Raw genomic sequence first — 15167 nt, 5'->3', positions numbered from 1 at the left:
GATGAATCATTTAAAACATTATCACAGTAAAAAGTCAGTTATTTAAATGGGAAGTTTTCCTGACATACTGTAAGTGTGTCTGTGGTAATTTGTGCCGTTTAGAACTGACTGATACATGTTATTGGGTGTGGCTAAAACACCTAAACCTTAAACACCTAAAATCACCTTAAAAACATCTAAAAATGTCTAATATGCACCCAGTCTCAAGTAAATGAAGCACAAAATGCTTATCATGTGAAAACTGACCTCGGACCAAAATAAGTGGATACAAGTTGAATGAATTGTGAGGTTGACTGTGTTTGCGGACAATATAAAATTTGTACATTTTGTTTCTTAATCTATTCCATTTATTTGTGTTTTTTAAACAAATTGTAGGTATTGTGAACGAGAAGTTACTCAGTGACTACCTTCACCATGTATTTCCTGCATCTAGTAAGCAAGGACCAGCAACAGCAACCTACAGGTTAGCTTTTAATGGTTCCAATTTATGTTTCTTCATTATGTCAAGAGTAAAAAATTACATACATTTTAAATTAATGGGAGCACAAAAATTTTTGCTTCTTTTATAAGTTCTTATTTAGGGTAACTACTCTGTCCACTTACCTCCAACATGCTCACCACTATGTGTGTCTATAAACGTTTGACTAAATATATATAGCATATGAATTCACACTTCCTACTTGGGGTACATAACAGATAGTTTAATAGATATAAGCTTATTATGGGGGGGGGGGGTCTCTTGGCTTCTGGGTCCACTGTGAGGCTCAGGTTACTGTTGCAGCTCTATAGATAGAGCATGATGGGAGTGTGGAGAAAGCTGATCCTCAGAAATAGAGGTGGTGATGAAAATGACTGAATAATAAAAATGGCTGAATCCATACTTGTGAGTCCACTCAGGCTGATTATATACTGCAGGTTTGCAGATGGTGTGAATCACAAATTGAAGTAATGTTCAAGATGCGGTTAGAAAAAGAGATAATGTGTTTAGCTTTGCTGCTGCGTCACTACAAGCAAGCAAAACAACCTTAATCCCCCTTGGCACTGGTTCTTAAAGTCTTTGGAACTGTACTGGAGGGACAGAAAATCTTTCTGCACATAGACAGGGATAGAAAGTGCCATCTAACACTACTATTACTAATTTTATTTTAAGTGTTGTGACTGGTAAAAGTGTTTGCTTTCCATTCATAGTTTCATTAAATCTTTCAGTGATCTTTTATTACCAGCAGTATTTTTGGGTTATGCCCTGTAAAGTGTTAGATTGACCATTATTGACCATTGTAGAAAACAGTAGGTCACATAATTTCAGTCAGTAATGTCTTTTGGAGCCATTTCTAAGCAGCTTCTGCTCACATAATCATTTGTACAAAGACGTATCTGTATTTCTCTGTAAGTCACAGTTTTTTTACAAGCTGGATGGAAAAAATAAGCCCGGTGTTTAAAACCAGTACGTTAAAGGTAGACAAACTTTTGTAATTTACTGCATGGATAAAAGAAATGCCTTCTAGATGAGAGAAAAATGAGTTAAGCTGATCGGATGGCCTTTCCAATACCTTAGTTAAAGAAGTGGACTGTAGTGAAAAGTCTGTGCCAAAAAAGCTGTGGACAATTCTGCCAAGTAGAGGGGTCTGAGGTCCAGCCAGATTTATGTCAAGAACTTTTTGATGACTCTTAAAAGTGACTGACTAATGACTTTTTCATTTACAGAAAACCCTTGACGTTCCAGGATCTTGGAGCTCATCTGGAGAAACTGCTGTCTGTAGATGAACCTACTGAGGACAGTACAGGTCAGAATGATATGCGAGTCTTAACACACAGTATGAACATGGAAAGGATTTCTACATTGAACCTAAATAATGATGAAGATTAATCTTATTGATAATCTATAACAATGTCATAACAATGTATTCACGCTTAGTATTGATACTTGAAGTAATTATATTTATTCACACTCTTTTTGGTCATGTCTTTATGTACGGATCACGCAGAGGGGCGTCTTGGACCCTCTCCGGTCGTCCTAGATCATACCAGTGGATTTGAAGGTCTCTTATTCGTAGATGATGATCTCTTAGGGGTAAGAGTTGTCATTTAAAAATAATGTAATAATAACTTAAGATGTGAATGATTTTATACATTCAAATGTTTTTCTGTGTTTTTGAACTCTAGGTTATCGGGCATAGCAATTTTAGCTCAATAAGGGCTACAACCTGTGTATTTAAAGGTAATCTGAACTTTACACTCATTCTAAATGTACAGTTGATGGCACATGTTAACGTACACTTATAAAGGTGTGTAATAAAATTAGACATGTTTTTAAATCATTTTCATCACTTTCAGGGAAATGGGTGTACGAGGTGCTCATCTCGTCTCAAGGTCTGATGCAGATAGGCTGGTGCACACTGAACTGCAGATTCAACCAGGAGGTCTGTGGACAGATTTAAATAGAAAGGACAGTAGCATCTATAAATCTGAGGTCTGAAGGTATAGAGGGGATAAAGTGCAGTGAAAATGCTGATTTTTGTCTTTCATATGCAAATAATGTAAAGCATTGTACATAGTATAAAAATAATTAAATAACACCCCTCATATTATTCTAACATACAGTATATTTAAAGAAACCAGAGCCTGAAGTAAAAGTACAGTGTTTGGCCTGCTAACTTAAATTTGGTAAGAGCAATCTGAAAAAAAAAACCTTAAGCCCTGTGTTGGACTATTCCTGTGCACCAGTGTTTCCAGCTGGAACCGTACCCGCCGCAACCCTGACCAAAAAAAAGCTTCAAATGTATGAAATATATAAAATGAAATGAGGGTGGGATTGTATGTGATTACTTTATTGATTTAAATCTAGTAAAGCATCCAAGTTTTTGCTCACAGTTAATTTTACTATTAAATTGTGTCTTTAGGAGGGAGTTGGAGACACGCCTGACTCGTATGCGTATGATGGTAATAGAGTCCGAAAATGGAACGTAACAACCACCAACTATGGAAAGGTGAGACACACTGGATTTGACTCCATATGTTTTTTTTTAGACATTATTATCATATTGCAAATGTAAAAAAAACTCCAATGACTGTTTCCATTTTGCATTTTTATACTGGACTAATGGAGCTAAATGTAGCTAAAGTACCCTGACATTGTACAGTGCAGTTTACATCACTTAATCACTTACCATTGTTATAAGATAACACAAGGACGTGAACACTACTTCATCACCACCAGACGCTGTTGAGACGTCATACATTATACCTTCAATCATCTCTGAAGGTGTCACTACACCATCAGTCTGTGATAAGGGGTTACAGAGTAAGATATGTAAGAATAGTTAAATTTGATTCTTCACCAACTCTGTGCAGACACCTTAGATCAGCCAGCAGAGGCCGCAATTGCAGCAGTAATGAGGCCAACAAACACAGCCAGTCATGTCTGTGTAAGCTCCTGGCTGGTCGACAGCACAGCTGAGATTAGCAGATGCTTTATAAGATATCCTGGCAGCACTTGAGAACACTGTGCACAAAGCAAGAAAAAAGACCCTCTACATGTTGTCATGTTAAGGGTACAGCTGACTTTATTACATACACACACACACACACACAACAATTTACAAAAACTTCCACATCTCTCTGTTTCTGGTTAATTTGGTTAATTTTGAACTCAATATAGTTTTATTTTACCCACACAAAACTGGGGTCTCTGATACCTCAAAGAACAAGGCAGTAAAGTCACAGTTAACAGAACACAAGGGTGTTAAAGAGCTTGGCAGACTTCAGTTTTGGAAAGCTGGAAAAGTATACATATCATTTGTTTTGGAGTTGTATATTGTGGCTGATTTATTTGTTTTTCCTTTAGTCCTGGGCTGCAGGAGACATTGTGAGCTGTATGATAGATCTCGATGAAGGAACAATTACCTTTTGTTTGTAAGTAGAATTAAGAATTAAATCACCAATAATTATGATGTGTTGGATTATATTATCACAAATTCTCGTAAATCCTTATTTCAAAATTGCATTTGGTTAAAATGTAATCAGTCACATATTGATTGACATTTTTATAATTTAATTTGTGCACATTTGTAACATTACTGTGACCTTTTTTACTCTCAGGAATGGACAGTCATTGGGTACGGCTTTCAGTGATATCAAAATGGGCCCAGGCATCGCTTACTTCCCCGCTATCAGTCTTTCATTTAAAGAGTCTGTGGCCTTTAACTTCGGCAGCCGTCCTCTCCGATATCCTTTACTCTTCCTTTACATTCCCTGTTCATTGCTAAAGTAATAGTGTGGATAAACACCTCTCCCAGAAAAGTCACTACATATTTTTTTATACATTGTGTTTACCTAAAGAGAAGTTTTCTTAACTCTCGGTTGCTTCACATACCCTGTGGAGGGATACCGTCCTCTTCAGGATCCACCAACTGCAGACCTCATCAAAGCAAACAGGCTTCTGGGATACATTAAGACCGTCATGGTCACCAGCATAGACACACAGGTAAGTAAAGCGAAAGAATAACAGAAAGAAAGGTTCATGGTTTTTTTCCTGTTCAAAGTGCAAAAACTATTAAATTCACTTTGCTTTTGACCTTAAATTTAGTTGTATTTTGTTGTAATATTTAATCTGTCTACTGACAAAGTAAAAAAAAAAAAACATGCTGTTTTGTAGCCAAATACAGTTTGTTACTCAAATATACATGCAAGTAGGTCAAAATATTGGCAGGGTAAATAAACTTATGTAAATAAGAACTTTTCAAAGCATTTTAATATACTGTGTTATAAATATGTTATACGCAATCAGAAATGTCGGTCTGAAACCACAAGAAATCCTTTGCTAGGTAGTGAACAAAACATTACTGTTAACTTTTTATGGAGTTTATTCAATGCAATATGTTTATTTCTCTGTGCAAGGAGGAGAAACTCGTCGAGAGGGATGCTTCATCTTGGCAGCTTCAAGGAGAACCCACTGTCCTGGTCACCCTGGCACATATCTTCAATTACTTTGCTCCTTTGATGGTTAGATTGTAAATTTTAATACAATACCAAAAAAACTGGGTTAGATATTGTTATATCAAAATTATTGAAGCTTAAATCGAACTAATACAATCATAAATATAAATCATTGGAAAGTGAAAGAGTAAATGAGAGCTGATATTTACAATATTTAGATTTTTGGTATTTGGTATAGAATATTGTGAAAGTAACTTTATTTGCAGTAAATAAAATCTAACCTGGAGTCCATACAACAATCAGGTACAGTAATATTTATCCATCTAATTTATTGTTTTTTTTTTGTTTATAAGCGTTAACCAAACAGCACTCTAGTTTGCTGAAACATACTGCTGTCTATTATTATTTGAAATACAAATCAGGCTTGTGTGCTTAAACAGAATGTGTAATGTGTGTCCAGTGTAAAGTCTACCTGGTGGAAGATGTCCTAATGAGCTTCCTGTTGGGTATTCTGGAGGGAGGAGGCTCGGTGGATGAGCATCCGCTGATCCAGCAGCTTCTCGAGCTCTTCTGGCTCCTCATGGAGGTGAGAAAAGGGACTTTTATTTCATCTTTCAGTTTCATCTACCACTTTATCCTGCACAGGGCTGCTTACTTTTCTGTTGTGCGTTTTATTGCAGGACTTTGAGGTGAACGAGTGCCTGAAGCAGTTAATGATGTCCTTGCTGAGAGCATACCGCTTTTCACCCATCATTCCTGACCTAGGTTTCCAGGTAAAAGGTTTAATAATCGTGTGGTTACCGTTACACCAGAATTTACAGCTGTGGATATATTTATACCATCTGAATCTAAATTCAAGTACACAACCAAGTATTTAAGTATTTCAAATGTCTTGATATCACTCCAGGCTCGTTGATCAGAAGTGCAGCTGATTTTCTTTCTGTTTTGCCCTTTTTTTAGATTCACTACCTGCGTTTGACGACTGCCATTCTGCGTCACGAGAAGTCCAGAAAATACCTCCTCAGCAATGTCCTATATCCTTTTAAGTTCATTAACAGATTTAATTAGTGTTGCCAGACTTTTAAATATCTGTGATGGACCAGCATCCTGTGAAATCTGTTGCACCCCCTCTTTCTTTTTGTGCCAAAAGCACAAATACATAACCTGCCAGCAACATATTACTGGTCTGTTTGTGAGTTGTTGGGAAGCTCCTTGACATTGTTACGTTCGATGTGCTGCGCTCTGTAGTGTTCTTCTACATTAAGACTCCTCTGCGAGTGAAGGAAGCCGGCCTGGAGGAGCTCATCCCCACCACTTGGTGGCCAGCCCACTTTGACAAAGAGGTGAGAGCACAGAATATGAACCTACTCAGAAATCTGAAATTCATGAACGTTTTTCGAAGATTGAGCTCATCAATAAAATTGTACCATGGATCATATGATTTGTAGTAAAACAGTTCATTAAATTTAAGAAAAATACTGACTGTGCGCAGGGTAAGGATGAGAGGGACCTGAAAAGCGAGAGTGCTGACGAGAGACTCAGACGTCGAGCATATGAACGAGGCTGCCAGAGACTCAGAAAGAGAATTGAGGGTAATGAACACTCCACCACACATAGAACAGTTCCATTAACTTTAAATTCATTATTAGTTTTATTTGAATAATTTAACCTCACCATCCTCATTTGTAAGTATGTGTGTATATATCTTTACAATTTCGCTCCCACACACCTTTTAAACAACTTCCACCTCCTGTTTCTCTAGATGTATATTTTTGTTTGTGAGGTCATGACAGACTTTACAAGATCATGTATTTGTAGCTTGACTTGGTGTGTGTGTGTGTGTAGTGGTGGAGGAGATGCAGGTTCAGATCCTGAGGCTGATGCTGAATAACAAGGACAAAGGGACGGTACGTTCACCCAGAGAGATTTTTATGGTGCTTGCGTCAGCAGTCCCAGCTGCACTTGTTGTTGAGCGTTTTTTCTGTCCATCATACTAAAAATGGCATTTCTTTTAATATATTACCTTTTCTTTCTATTCTTTGTCCCATGACACACTGTTTCTGTTTGAAGTTCTACTTGTACAAATGTATCCGTGTCTTATTCTATTCATTTAGGCTATTAGTCTTGAAGTAGACTCCATCTGTTCAATACATTTTAATACAGTGGTAGCTAAATGGGTAGCGCTTTAAAATATTAATTGAAAGGTTGTGGGTTAAAATCCTGGCTCTGCCATACAGTAACTATTGGGCCCTTAAGCAAGGCCCTTAAGCAAGGCCCTTAATTCTCTTGCTTCTAGGGGTGCTGTACAATGGCTGACGCTAAGCTTCCAAACAAATCTGGATACGCAGAAAAAGAATTTCATTGTACTGCACGTTTGTATATCTATATATGAAACATAGAGACTTTCTTCTTCTTATTATTAATAGTATTTCTGTTGACTGTCCGCTCTATAGGGAGAAGCCTCCCGATACATTTTCCTCAACAAATTTCGCAAGTTTCTGCAGGAAAATGCAAGCAATCGAGGGGTAAGTTAACACCACCAGTTAACTCTTTAAACCCGCTTTTTTACATCTGACTACAGAATCAGATTTTAGAATGCCGCTGGATTCACTTATTCTGATCAGGATGGTAAAGCAGTTGCTAAAAATAAATAGATTAAATAATATTCATTTAGATGATCATATTTTTTTTTCTTTTGAGACAAGCAGACTTAGACTTTGTGTGCTTATTATTATTTGCTGGGGGTGGGGTGGGATCTACAATCCTCAAGTCAAATTTCCACTAACTAACTGGAGCACCTTTCTTTTAGACCAGTTGTTATCCCAGTGATGCATACTTGTTTTTCAGACCGGACTGTATATTTTGTGTGTTATATACAGTATATTTAGGTAGAATATTTTTGGTCCATTTTTATAAATTAATGAAGATCAGACCACATATTTTAAGAGATTTTATAAAGAAGGAATGCAGAATTCTGGGTAATTTTACATGGTTTACAAATCAATTTGTAGAACGTTGTACATTCTTCTCATAGCTTTACTTTCTGTATCACTGAATGATAGAACCCTACAGTGTTGTGCCCTCCGGAGTACATGGTCTGCTTCATGCACCGGCTCATTACAGCGATCAGGACCTACTGGGATGAGGAGAGGCGTAAACGACTGGGTGCTATTAGCAGTGAAGGTGAACACACACATGAACGCACGCACACACTTTTACACCTCCTGCTTTCTTTAAAGTCTTATGTATGGTCTCTGAACATGTCTAGTGTTCAGCCATAATGCTTACGTTGCGGAGCCAAATTCAGTTACGCTGCTGTTTTAGCTGTGTAAAACATTCAGAGAGGAAAGTGAAGATGCAGAGAGGAAGCGGCTCTTTATTCAGTCAATACTACAGACGACTATTCAGAACGTTCGTATGTTCTTAATTTCCTTCCTGAGCTACTACTTTACTTACTTACTATGGGAGCCCAGCACTCGCTCGAGTTCATTTGGGTTTAATGGGTTTATCTCAGGCTTTCTAAATATTTATAAAGTGAAAGCTTTTAACAACACCCCTTGATATCAGGCATGTGGAATCGATTATATTAAATAAGTCATATTCTTTCAACTTGGTGGCTTTTAAGATTTGGACTTTATGGCGGAATTGCAAGACTGGATCCACTGTTGAGTAAAAGACGTATGACGGCCTGCTTATTGACATGTAAAGGACTCGCAACGTAAAAGGTTCTATGGTCTGATGAAATGAAAATTAATCTGTTTGGAGAGAACAGCAAGCACTATGTCTGCTAATAAACCGGCACTGCACATCACCTGGATAATGCTGGTGGCAGAATCATGCTATGTAGGTGCTCCATACAGCCAAAACAACACTGGAGTGGCTTAGAAGCAAGTCTTTAAAGGTACTTATGTGATCCAGGCATAAACTTTTTAAATATCTGTGGAGAAGATGGCAATTCAAAGACCCTCGGCATAAAATCTTATGGAGCTTAAGAAGATCTGCCAAGATGAATAGGATAAACAGCCCAAATCCAGATGTGCTGAAAGAGCTTTAAAATTCATTTTTAAAAAGCTTAAAAACATGTTTTTGCAGTAGCAATTATATTCAAATACATCAAATTCAGCATGTGGAAAAAGGGGTTTGAATTCTCTTTAAATCAATGTAGAAGATAGTTGTCCCATATAAAGTGACCACTGAGAGTATGTAAAGTCTATGTTTTGTTTGCAGTCAAATTTTAATGCTAACTTCTGACCTCCTCTGTGTTTGTCCATGATAGAAGCCTATGTGCCTCCTCAGCTCTTTTACAATGGAAAGGTGGACTACTTTGACCTGCAGCGACTTGGAGGACTTCTGTCTCACTTAAAGAAAACTCTAAAAGGTTTGAAACATAAACATTTCACCTTCACGTATACTGCAAACCTCCAGTGATAGCAAACCACATTCACACCTTAAAATTCAGCTAACACATTTGATCGATGTTGTGATGAACCACTAGGGGGAGATGAAGGTTAATTTGTCATGTGCAATTAGGGACTTTCACTGAGATCCCTCATTAATGGGTAAATGAGGTAGGTTTTGATGCCTCATTTTTTGTAGAAGCACTCCCCGAAACAGTTGACGATGATGTCTCTCTCTCTCTCTCTCTCTCTCTCTCTCTCTCTCATTGCCAAATAGTTACAATCAAACTGACAGATTTCACTATTTATTTTCAATGATTCCCCTTTAACCTCCATTTCCTGGTTTAAACCATTAAAGTCCATTATCACTAGATTTTACTGGAAACATAAACAACCTGGGATTGATTAAAAAATCGAAGGAGGAGTCAAGGAGAATGAGAAGCTGTAAATTTGCACTATTACCTTCTCACCAACCAACCTCAATACATAATAAAACGGATAAACCAAAATCAGATAGACAATTCATGAAGCAGGACAAATCAATATGCGAAGAAATTAGACGGCTGACTTTCTGTTTATTGGCTCATTACTGAAAGCCCAACTATAGCAGGAACCCTGACAGCTTAATCACAAAGTCTTTAGTTATTCCAACCACATACACGTCCAGATGGTCCACTAGACAGGCGCATATTAAAATGTAGCTTTTTATAGTTTATTATTAATTAATGATAATAACACTGTTAGTAAATTGAATTCCTATATAAAATCTAAAGTCAACGAGGTAATTAAAGGAGCATCATCATGGTAAATCTGCTAATCGTCGTTGGCAGTCTGTGATATTGGGCTGCTTCACAGGGGCACTATGTGCCATTCAAAATAAAAAGGTGTTGATTACTGACAGAAAGGGCGTAACGTTGTGAATGTGTACATTCTGTATTTTCTCACCTGCTTGTCACACTAAGTGCATTGTTGCACTAAAGTTGATGGAGATGGACTCACCAGGGTATCCATCCTGTGTTACCTGGTGGAACAGGATCTGCCCCGACCCTGAATGAGATAAAATGCTTGATGAAAATGAATGAAATGAAATGGTTGCACCACCTTCAGCAGCAATCATTGCAACTAAACACCATCCATAGTTTAAGTACTTTTTTGACTTGGAGGGAATTTTAGCCCGCTTATCAGAACTGCTCTAAATCACACACATTCCTCGGTGGGCGACAGTAGAACAGCAAATTGCGTGGGTGCTGCAACATGGTTTTTGAGAACCAGGGTTCCATTCTTGCCTGTGGTCGGCGAGTTGTTTCTGCCATCAGCTTAGTGTTTGTGTGTGGCACTGGACCCACCGTGAACGCTGCTTGATGGGACTAGACTCTGCCGCTTGCACCACCCACTCTCTGGCCGAGGGGAGCCACAGGCAAGCACCCGCCCCCTCAGACATGTGTGCAGTTGCCAGCTGCTTTTTTTCCTCCAGTCAGTGCTGGATTCCAGCAATGAGGAGAGATCCTCAGACACGGCCAATTGTGCCTGTTGGCCGCCCGGACATGCTTTTAGCACCACTAAGATTTAAACTTGACTGCTTGGGCTCTCCACAGGGGCGAGTGTTGCACCACCTGAACGCCCTGTGTGCATGATTTTTAAATGTTTTATGATAATCAATTAGTTAAAAGAGAACTTTTATTGCCGGTGATGTAAATGCATAAAAATATTACTCCCTCAACTTTGTATTGTTTATAACATTTCATAACCAGCCACGTTACTTCAAAAAAATTATTTTTTGCTGGATGAAATGCTGATTGCTTTTGGAAAATCAGACTCTCCCACTGGCTAATTTTTCACAGCCGGCTTCTGATTGAGTTTTTTCCTTTGCTGCTGATTGTTGCAGATTGTTTCTATTGTGTTTTCCTCTATTTCAGAAGAAGACCTTTGATTGAGCAGCTTTAATATTTGCAATTTGCTGATAGTGATTGTTGACAGGTGCTGAGAGGATAGACATGTGAAATATACATATCCATCCCACTTGTTTTTTTGACATTGACACAGCTCAGACTTTATTTATCATGATCTTTCATTTTCTTTACAGGTTTGTGCCTTTTTATTCTCTTTTTAGAAAGTAGCATTCATTATTTTGCCTTCAGGTTCTCCCCGAATGGTTTGAGAATAAACGTCCTTTATTCCAGCATAAAATTATCAACATAATTGTTGGCATTGATGGTGGAAAATGACTATTGATGGCTCCTGTTGCTAACTGCTTCTGTGGCCTCAGCTGAATGTGTTTGTCTTCATTTGTCTCATAAAGTACCCCAGAGATCAAAAACAGTCTCGAAACAGATTGGATGGTTGATTCAGAATAGATTGTTTAGTCAATTTGCTTTTAAATCAGAGACCTTGAATACTTTTGAAAGTTTTAGTAAGCCATGGCCAAAGTGATTTCTGTGGATGATTTTTTGAGTCAGTCATGTTTTAGAATTATGTAGAAGAGAAGAGTGGCAGCTGTTATAATTTTAAATACTTATAAATTACTTAATTTATGGGTGTATAATCTGTATAATCACATCATCAATCCTGTTCAAGTGTCTCACGTTAACTGGTTAATCTGCACTATGAGGCGTCCTATCAATTCTACGGCAATTCAGTTGGCAATTGCTTAGGCAAAATGTCCAAGATGTTGAAGTGTAAAGCAGTTAAAAACACGTCTCGGGTAACTGAGTTTGGAAAACTCCCAACAATTCTGTGGACACAGAGAGGGGTGTAAAAACACGGACGAGAATTTTCGTATTTGAGACAGAACATGAAGTCTTGCATTGTTGCTGTATGTTCTAGGTTTACATTTAGCCGTTAAGGTAGCTGTGCTGTGTACTGTAGCTTCTATTCATTCTATCATTCAATTGTGCAATTTAATGACTGTTGAAAAATGTTGAACTCAGTTATAGTAGTAATGAGGACCAACTCTATTGGGACACTTTCTAGCGTAGTCTGATCTATTTATTGTAGTTTTTATTGCTACTGGTTTAAAATTGAATACAACAGTTAGACTTGAACTGCTGTAACTTCAGTCTAATGAGATCTGCTTTGAGCTGAGAATTGCTGATTTCCTTTCCTAACCTTTTTACTTTCTTCATTAATTTTAATGTCCTGTTTGCCCAGTCTGGGCCTGTATTAATCACTTAATCACTTAAATCAGCTCGTCTCAGCCTTTACAAGCACCATGGAAAAAAGCCCAAGACGGACTCAAACCTGATAGACAAACCAAAGCGTCTGTTGTTGTTGTGACCACTTGCCGGATGAGCGTGGCAGCCTGCTTCTTCACTCAGGACTGAATTTTCAGTCAAAGCCACACAGGTCTCTGTGGTGTTCAATGAAATAAAATCTATTTGCACTATGTGGTCACATACAGGACACCCCGATTTACTATGGGATGTCATTGCAGCTGTCTTTTTGAGGTCACTACTTCAGGTATAATAAACATCTTGCATGATTAACTACATTAGACTAATGAAACTGTATTTTATGTCACCCACCTGCGGTTTTATTCTCAGGGCTCAGTTCAGACACTAAAATGTTTTGATGGGATACTAAACAGACATTTGACGACCACATCTGGCCCAGTTGTGTTAAATAGTTATGAAGCCTTGACGAGGCTTTTTTGCAGTTCAGCATCAGCGCAGTCTATAACGTTCACAAATGTTTCCTTTACATTCTGTTTAATTATAAATAAAGAAAATATCTTTGTGTTTGTTATTTTCTGCAGATGACCTGGCAGCCAAAGCCAACATTATTATCGATCCTTCAGAGATCCAGGCTGCGTCTATGGATGATCTGGATGAGGACGATGAGACCGGAGCCGCCCAGGTAAACAAATAAAAGTAAACAATTGTGGAACTGACTTGGAAAGGCACACAAAGGCAGACAAATTGATAGTGGGGGATCCTTTAGATTATTCATAAAATACCTTTATGTGCATCTTCTCTGATGCTTGCACCATCCCTATGCTGGCTAAGGAGAGCTGCAGTCTAGCAAAGGCAACTTTGGCACTTTTTTATACCAGCTAGAGCTGAATTCTCACGTACCATGTCCCGTCATGCTCTGCCCCATGAGTTCCTTCACTACTTGTGCCAATGCCTCAGACAGACAGAAGGAATTGCTATCAGTTCTAATTTCCTTTAGACTATGGGTACTTAACTTGGGGGTCCGCCAAGGTATTTTTCCTGTTACTTACTATGTGTGTTTAAACTTACATCACTTATTGTAACAAATAAGAGGGGGTTTATAGCTTTCACCAGATTCTCAAAGGGGTCTGTTATTCAAAAAAGGTCAAGAACCACTGCTGTAGACACTTGTGTCATTTGTGTTTGTTGAAGACCCTGCCTCTACATTTATTACTAAAATACACACTAGTTATTCTCTATATTTACTTGTCCGTGCACAGTGTGTATGTGAATCAGTACGTGTGTGTTTACTCAGAGACCGTCCGCTGCAGCCGCGATGAGTGGCGCTTTGGCCAGACCGAGCTGGTTGAGTTCTCCCACTTTGGGTCGAGCCAATCGGTTCCTTAGTACAGCCGCTGTCAGCCTCATGACCCCCCGTCGACCTTTGGCGCCTCCTGAAAAGATCAAAGTGCGCACCCTTCCGGTGGAACAGAGGACCGAGGAGGACAGTGAGTACCCGAAACGTTTCATATCGTTGCACTTTGACAAAGTTATAATTTCCAACTGTTGGCCAAAGGTTGCTATGCACAATTTATCAGACGCCATTCAGGTTGTTTGTCAAAAGAAAGTCATCATAGGACCACCACTGACCAGATACTGTATGGACAGTGAGTAATTCTTAGCAGCAATAAGTGGTAGTGTGTTGCACTGATACGAGTGTCTCAGAACTAGAAAAATAAAAATAATTTTAGGGTTTGAAGAGGCAGTGCATACATACCCATCAAAGAAATGTGGTGACAATAAATGTAATCAAACCCTTTTGAATTTGCAGTCTCATTAAACTCACTGTGAAGAAAACACATGTGATGCTCATTAATGAAAAATTAATTGCTACACATCATTTAAAAATAATTTCAATTGGTATTAATTATTTATATAGTTGTTCCAAAGCTTTAAGATTTAAGAACTGCCGTGGAAAATATATTTAATTCAAGTAAAATTCAAAATAGAAGCTTTTTCACTAGTAGTCTCAGACTTTTGTGCATCTTACTATGACCAGAAGGTCGCTGGTTCAAGCCCCACCATTGCCAGGTTGCTGCTGTTGGGCTCTTGAGCAAGGCCTTTAACCCTCAATTGCTCAGACTGTATACTGTAACTGTAATGTAAGTCGCTTTGAATAAAGGCGTCTGCTAAATGCTGAAAATGTAAATGTACTACTCTTAAAATTGTACAGTTTAAATCAAGCAGTTGTCTGAAAGTTTCTACAGGAACACTATGCCAGAACTATAGGCACTTCCACTAGGAAATTCCTCTAAACCTCCTCTGTATACCTACTGTATATGAATAGTTCACGTTAGGACTGGTCAGTCTTCTATTAGAATTAAAGTGGTACAAATTCGATTTCCTGCATATAACATAATCTATATCCTTCGTCTTAAACGTATATTTATAGCCCCTGAGTGAAGTCTATTTTTGCCCAGTAGCCCAGCATGCTAATGCAGCTTTAATGTCACTGGTGCTTTCATTATCCCCCTCTCATTTTGGCCCTGTCCACCTCCAAAGCTGCAATTTTCAGCCCTACAAAGGGAGTCAGCGGGAAACCAATTAGCTCAGCTAGGTGTGAGACAGAGGACGAAAAAATCGCCTCCCTTGAGGATAGAGGTGCCACGTTTTGAAACCTTGCCAG

The 15167-nt window shown here is 38.4% G+C and overlaps 1 protein-coding gene across 1 annotated transcript in view; it reads left to right on the top strand.

Annotated features, from left to right (window-relative positions):
- Positions 1-15167, top strand: part of LOC134302075 (E3 ubiquitin-protein ligase RNF123) — a 102771-nt gene that overhangs the window by 2154 nt on the left and 85450 nt on the right. Inside the window, exons 3-23 of the mRNA XM_062987098.1 lie at positions 376-463; positions 1705-1784; positions 1986-2071; positions 2164-2218; positions 2335-2420; positions 2901-2987; positions 3845-3912; positions 4099-4224; positions 4369-4483; positions 4897-5001; positions 5396-5521; positions 5616-5708; positions 5896-5969; positions 6161-6278; positions 6428-6527; positions 6781-6842; positions 7389-7460; positions 7998-8118; positions 9212-9313; positions 13084-13184; positions 13797-13989. Coding sequence (XP_062843168.1) covers positions 376-463; positions 1705-1784; positions 1986-2071; positions 2164-2218; positions 2335-2420; positions 2901-2987; positions 3845-3912; positions 4099-4224; positions 4369-4483; positions 4897-5001; positions 5396-5521; positions 5616-5708; positions 5896-5969; positions 6161-6278; positions 6428-6527; positions 6781-6842; positions 7389-7460; positions 7998-8118; positions 9212-9313; positions 13084-13184; positions 13797-13989 — 2058 coding nt within the window. The remainder of the gene's footprint in view (positions 1-375; positions 464-1704; positions 1785-1985; positions 2072-2163; positions 2219-2334; positions 2421-2900; positions 2988-3844; positions 3913-4098; positions 4225-4368; positions 4484-4896; positions 5002-5395; positions 5522-5615; positions 5709-5895; positions 5970-6160; positions 6279-6427; positions 6528-6780; positions 6843-7388; positions 7461-7997; positions 8119-9211; positions 9314-13083; positions 13185-13796; positions 13990-15167) is intronic.

Source organism: Trichomycterus rosablanca, chromosome 24, assembly GCF_030014385.1.
Source record: "Trichomycterus rosablanca isolate fTriRos1 chromosome 24, fTriRos1.hap1, whole genome shotgun sequence".
NCBI classification, from domain to species: Eukaryota; Metazoa; Chordata; class Actinopteri; order Siluriformes; family Trichomycteridae; genus Trichomycterus; species Trichomycterus rosablanca.
This window is presented reverse-complemented; position numbering and strand designations above follow the sequence as displayed.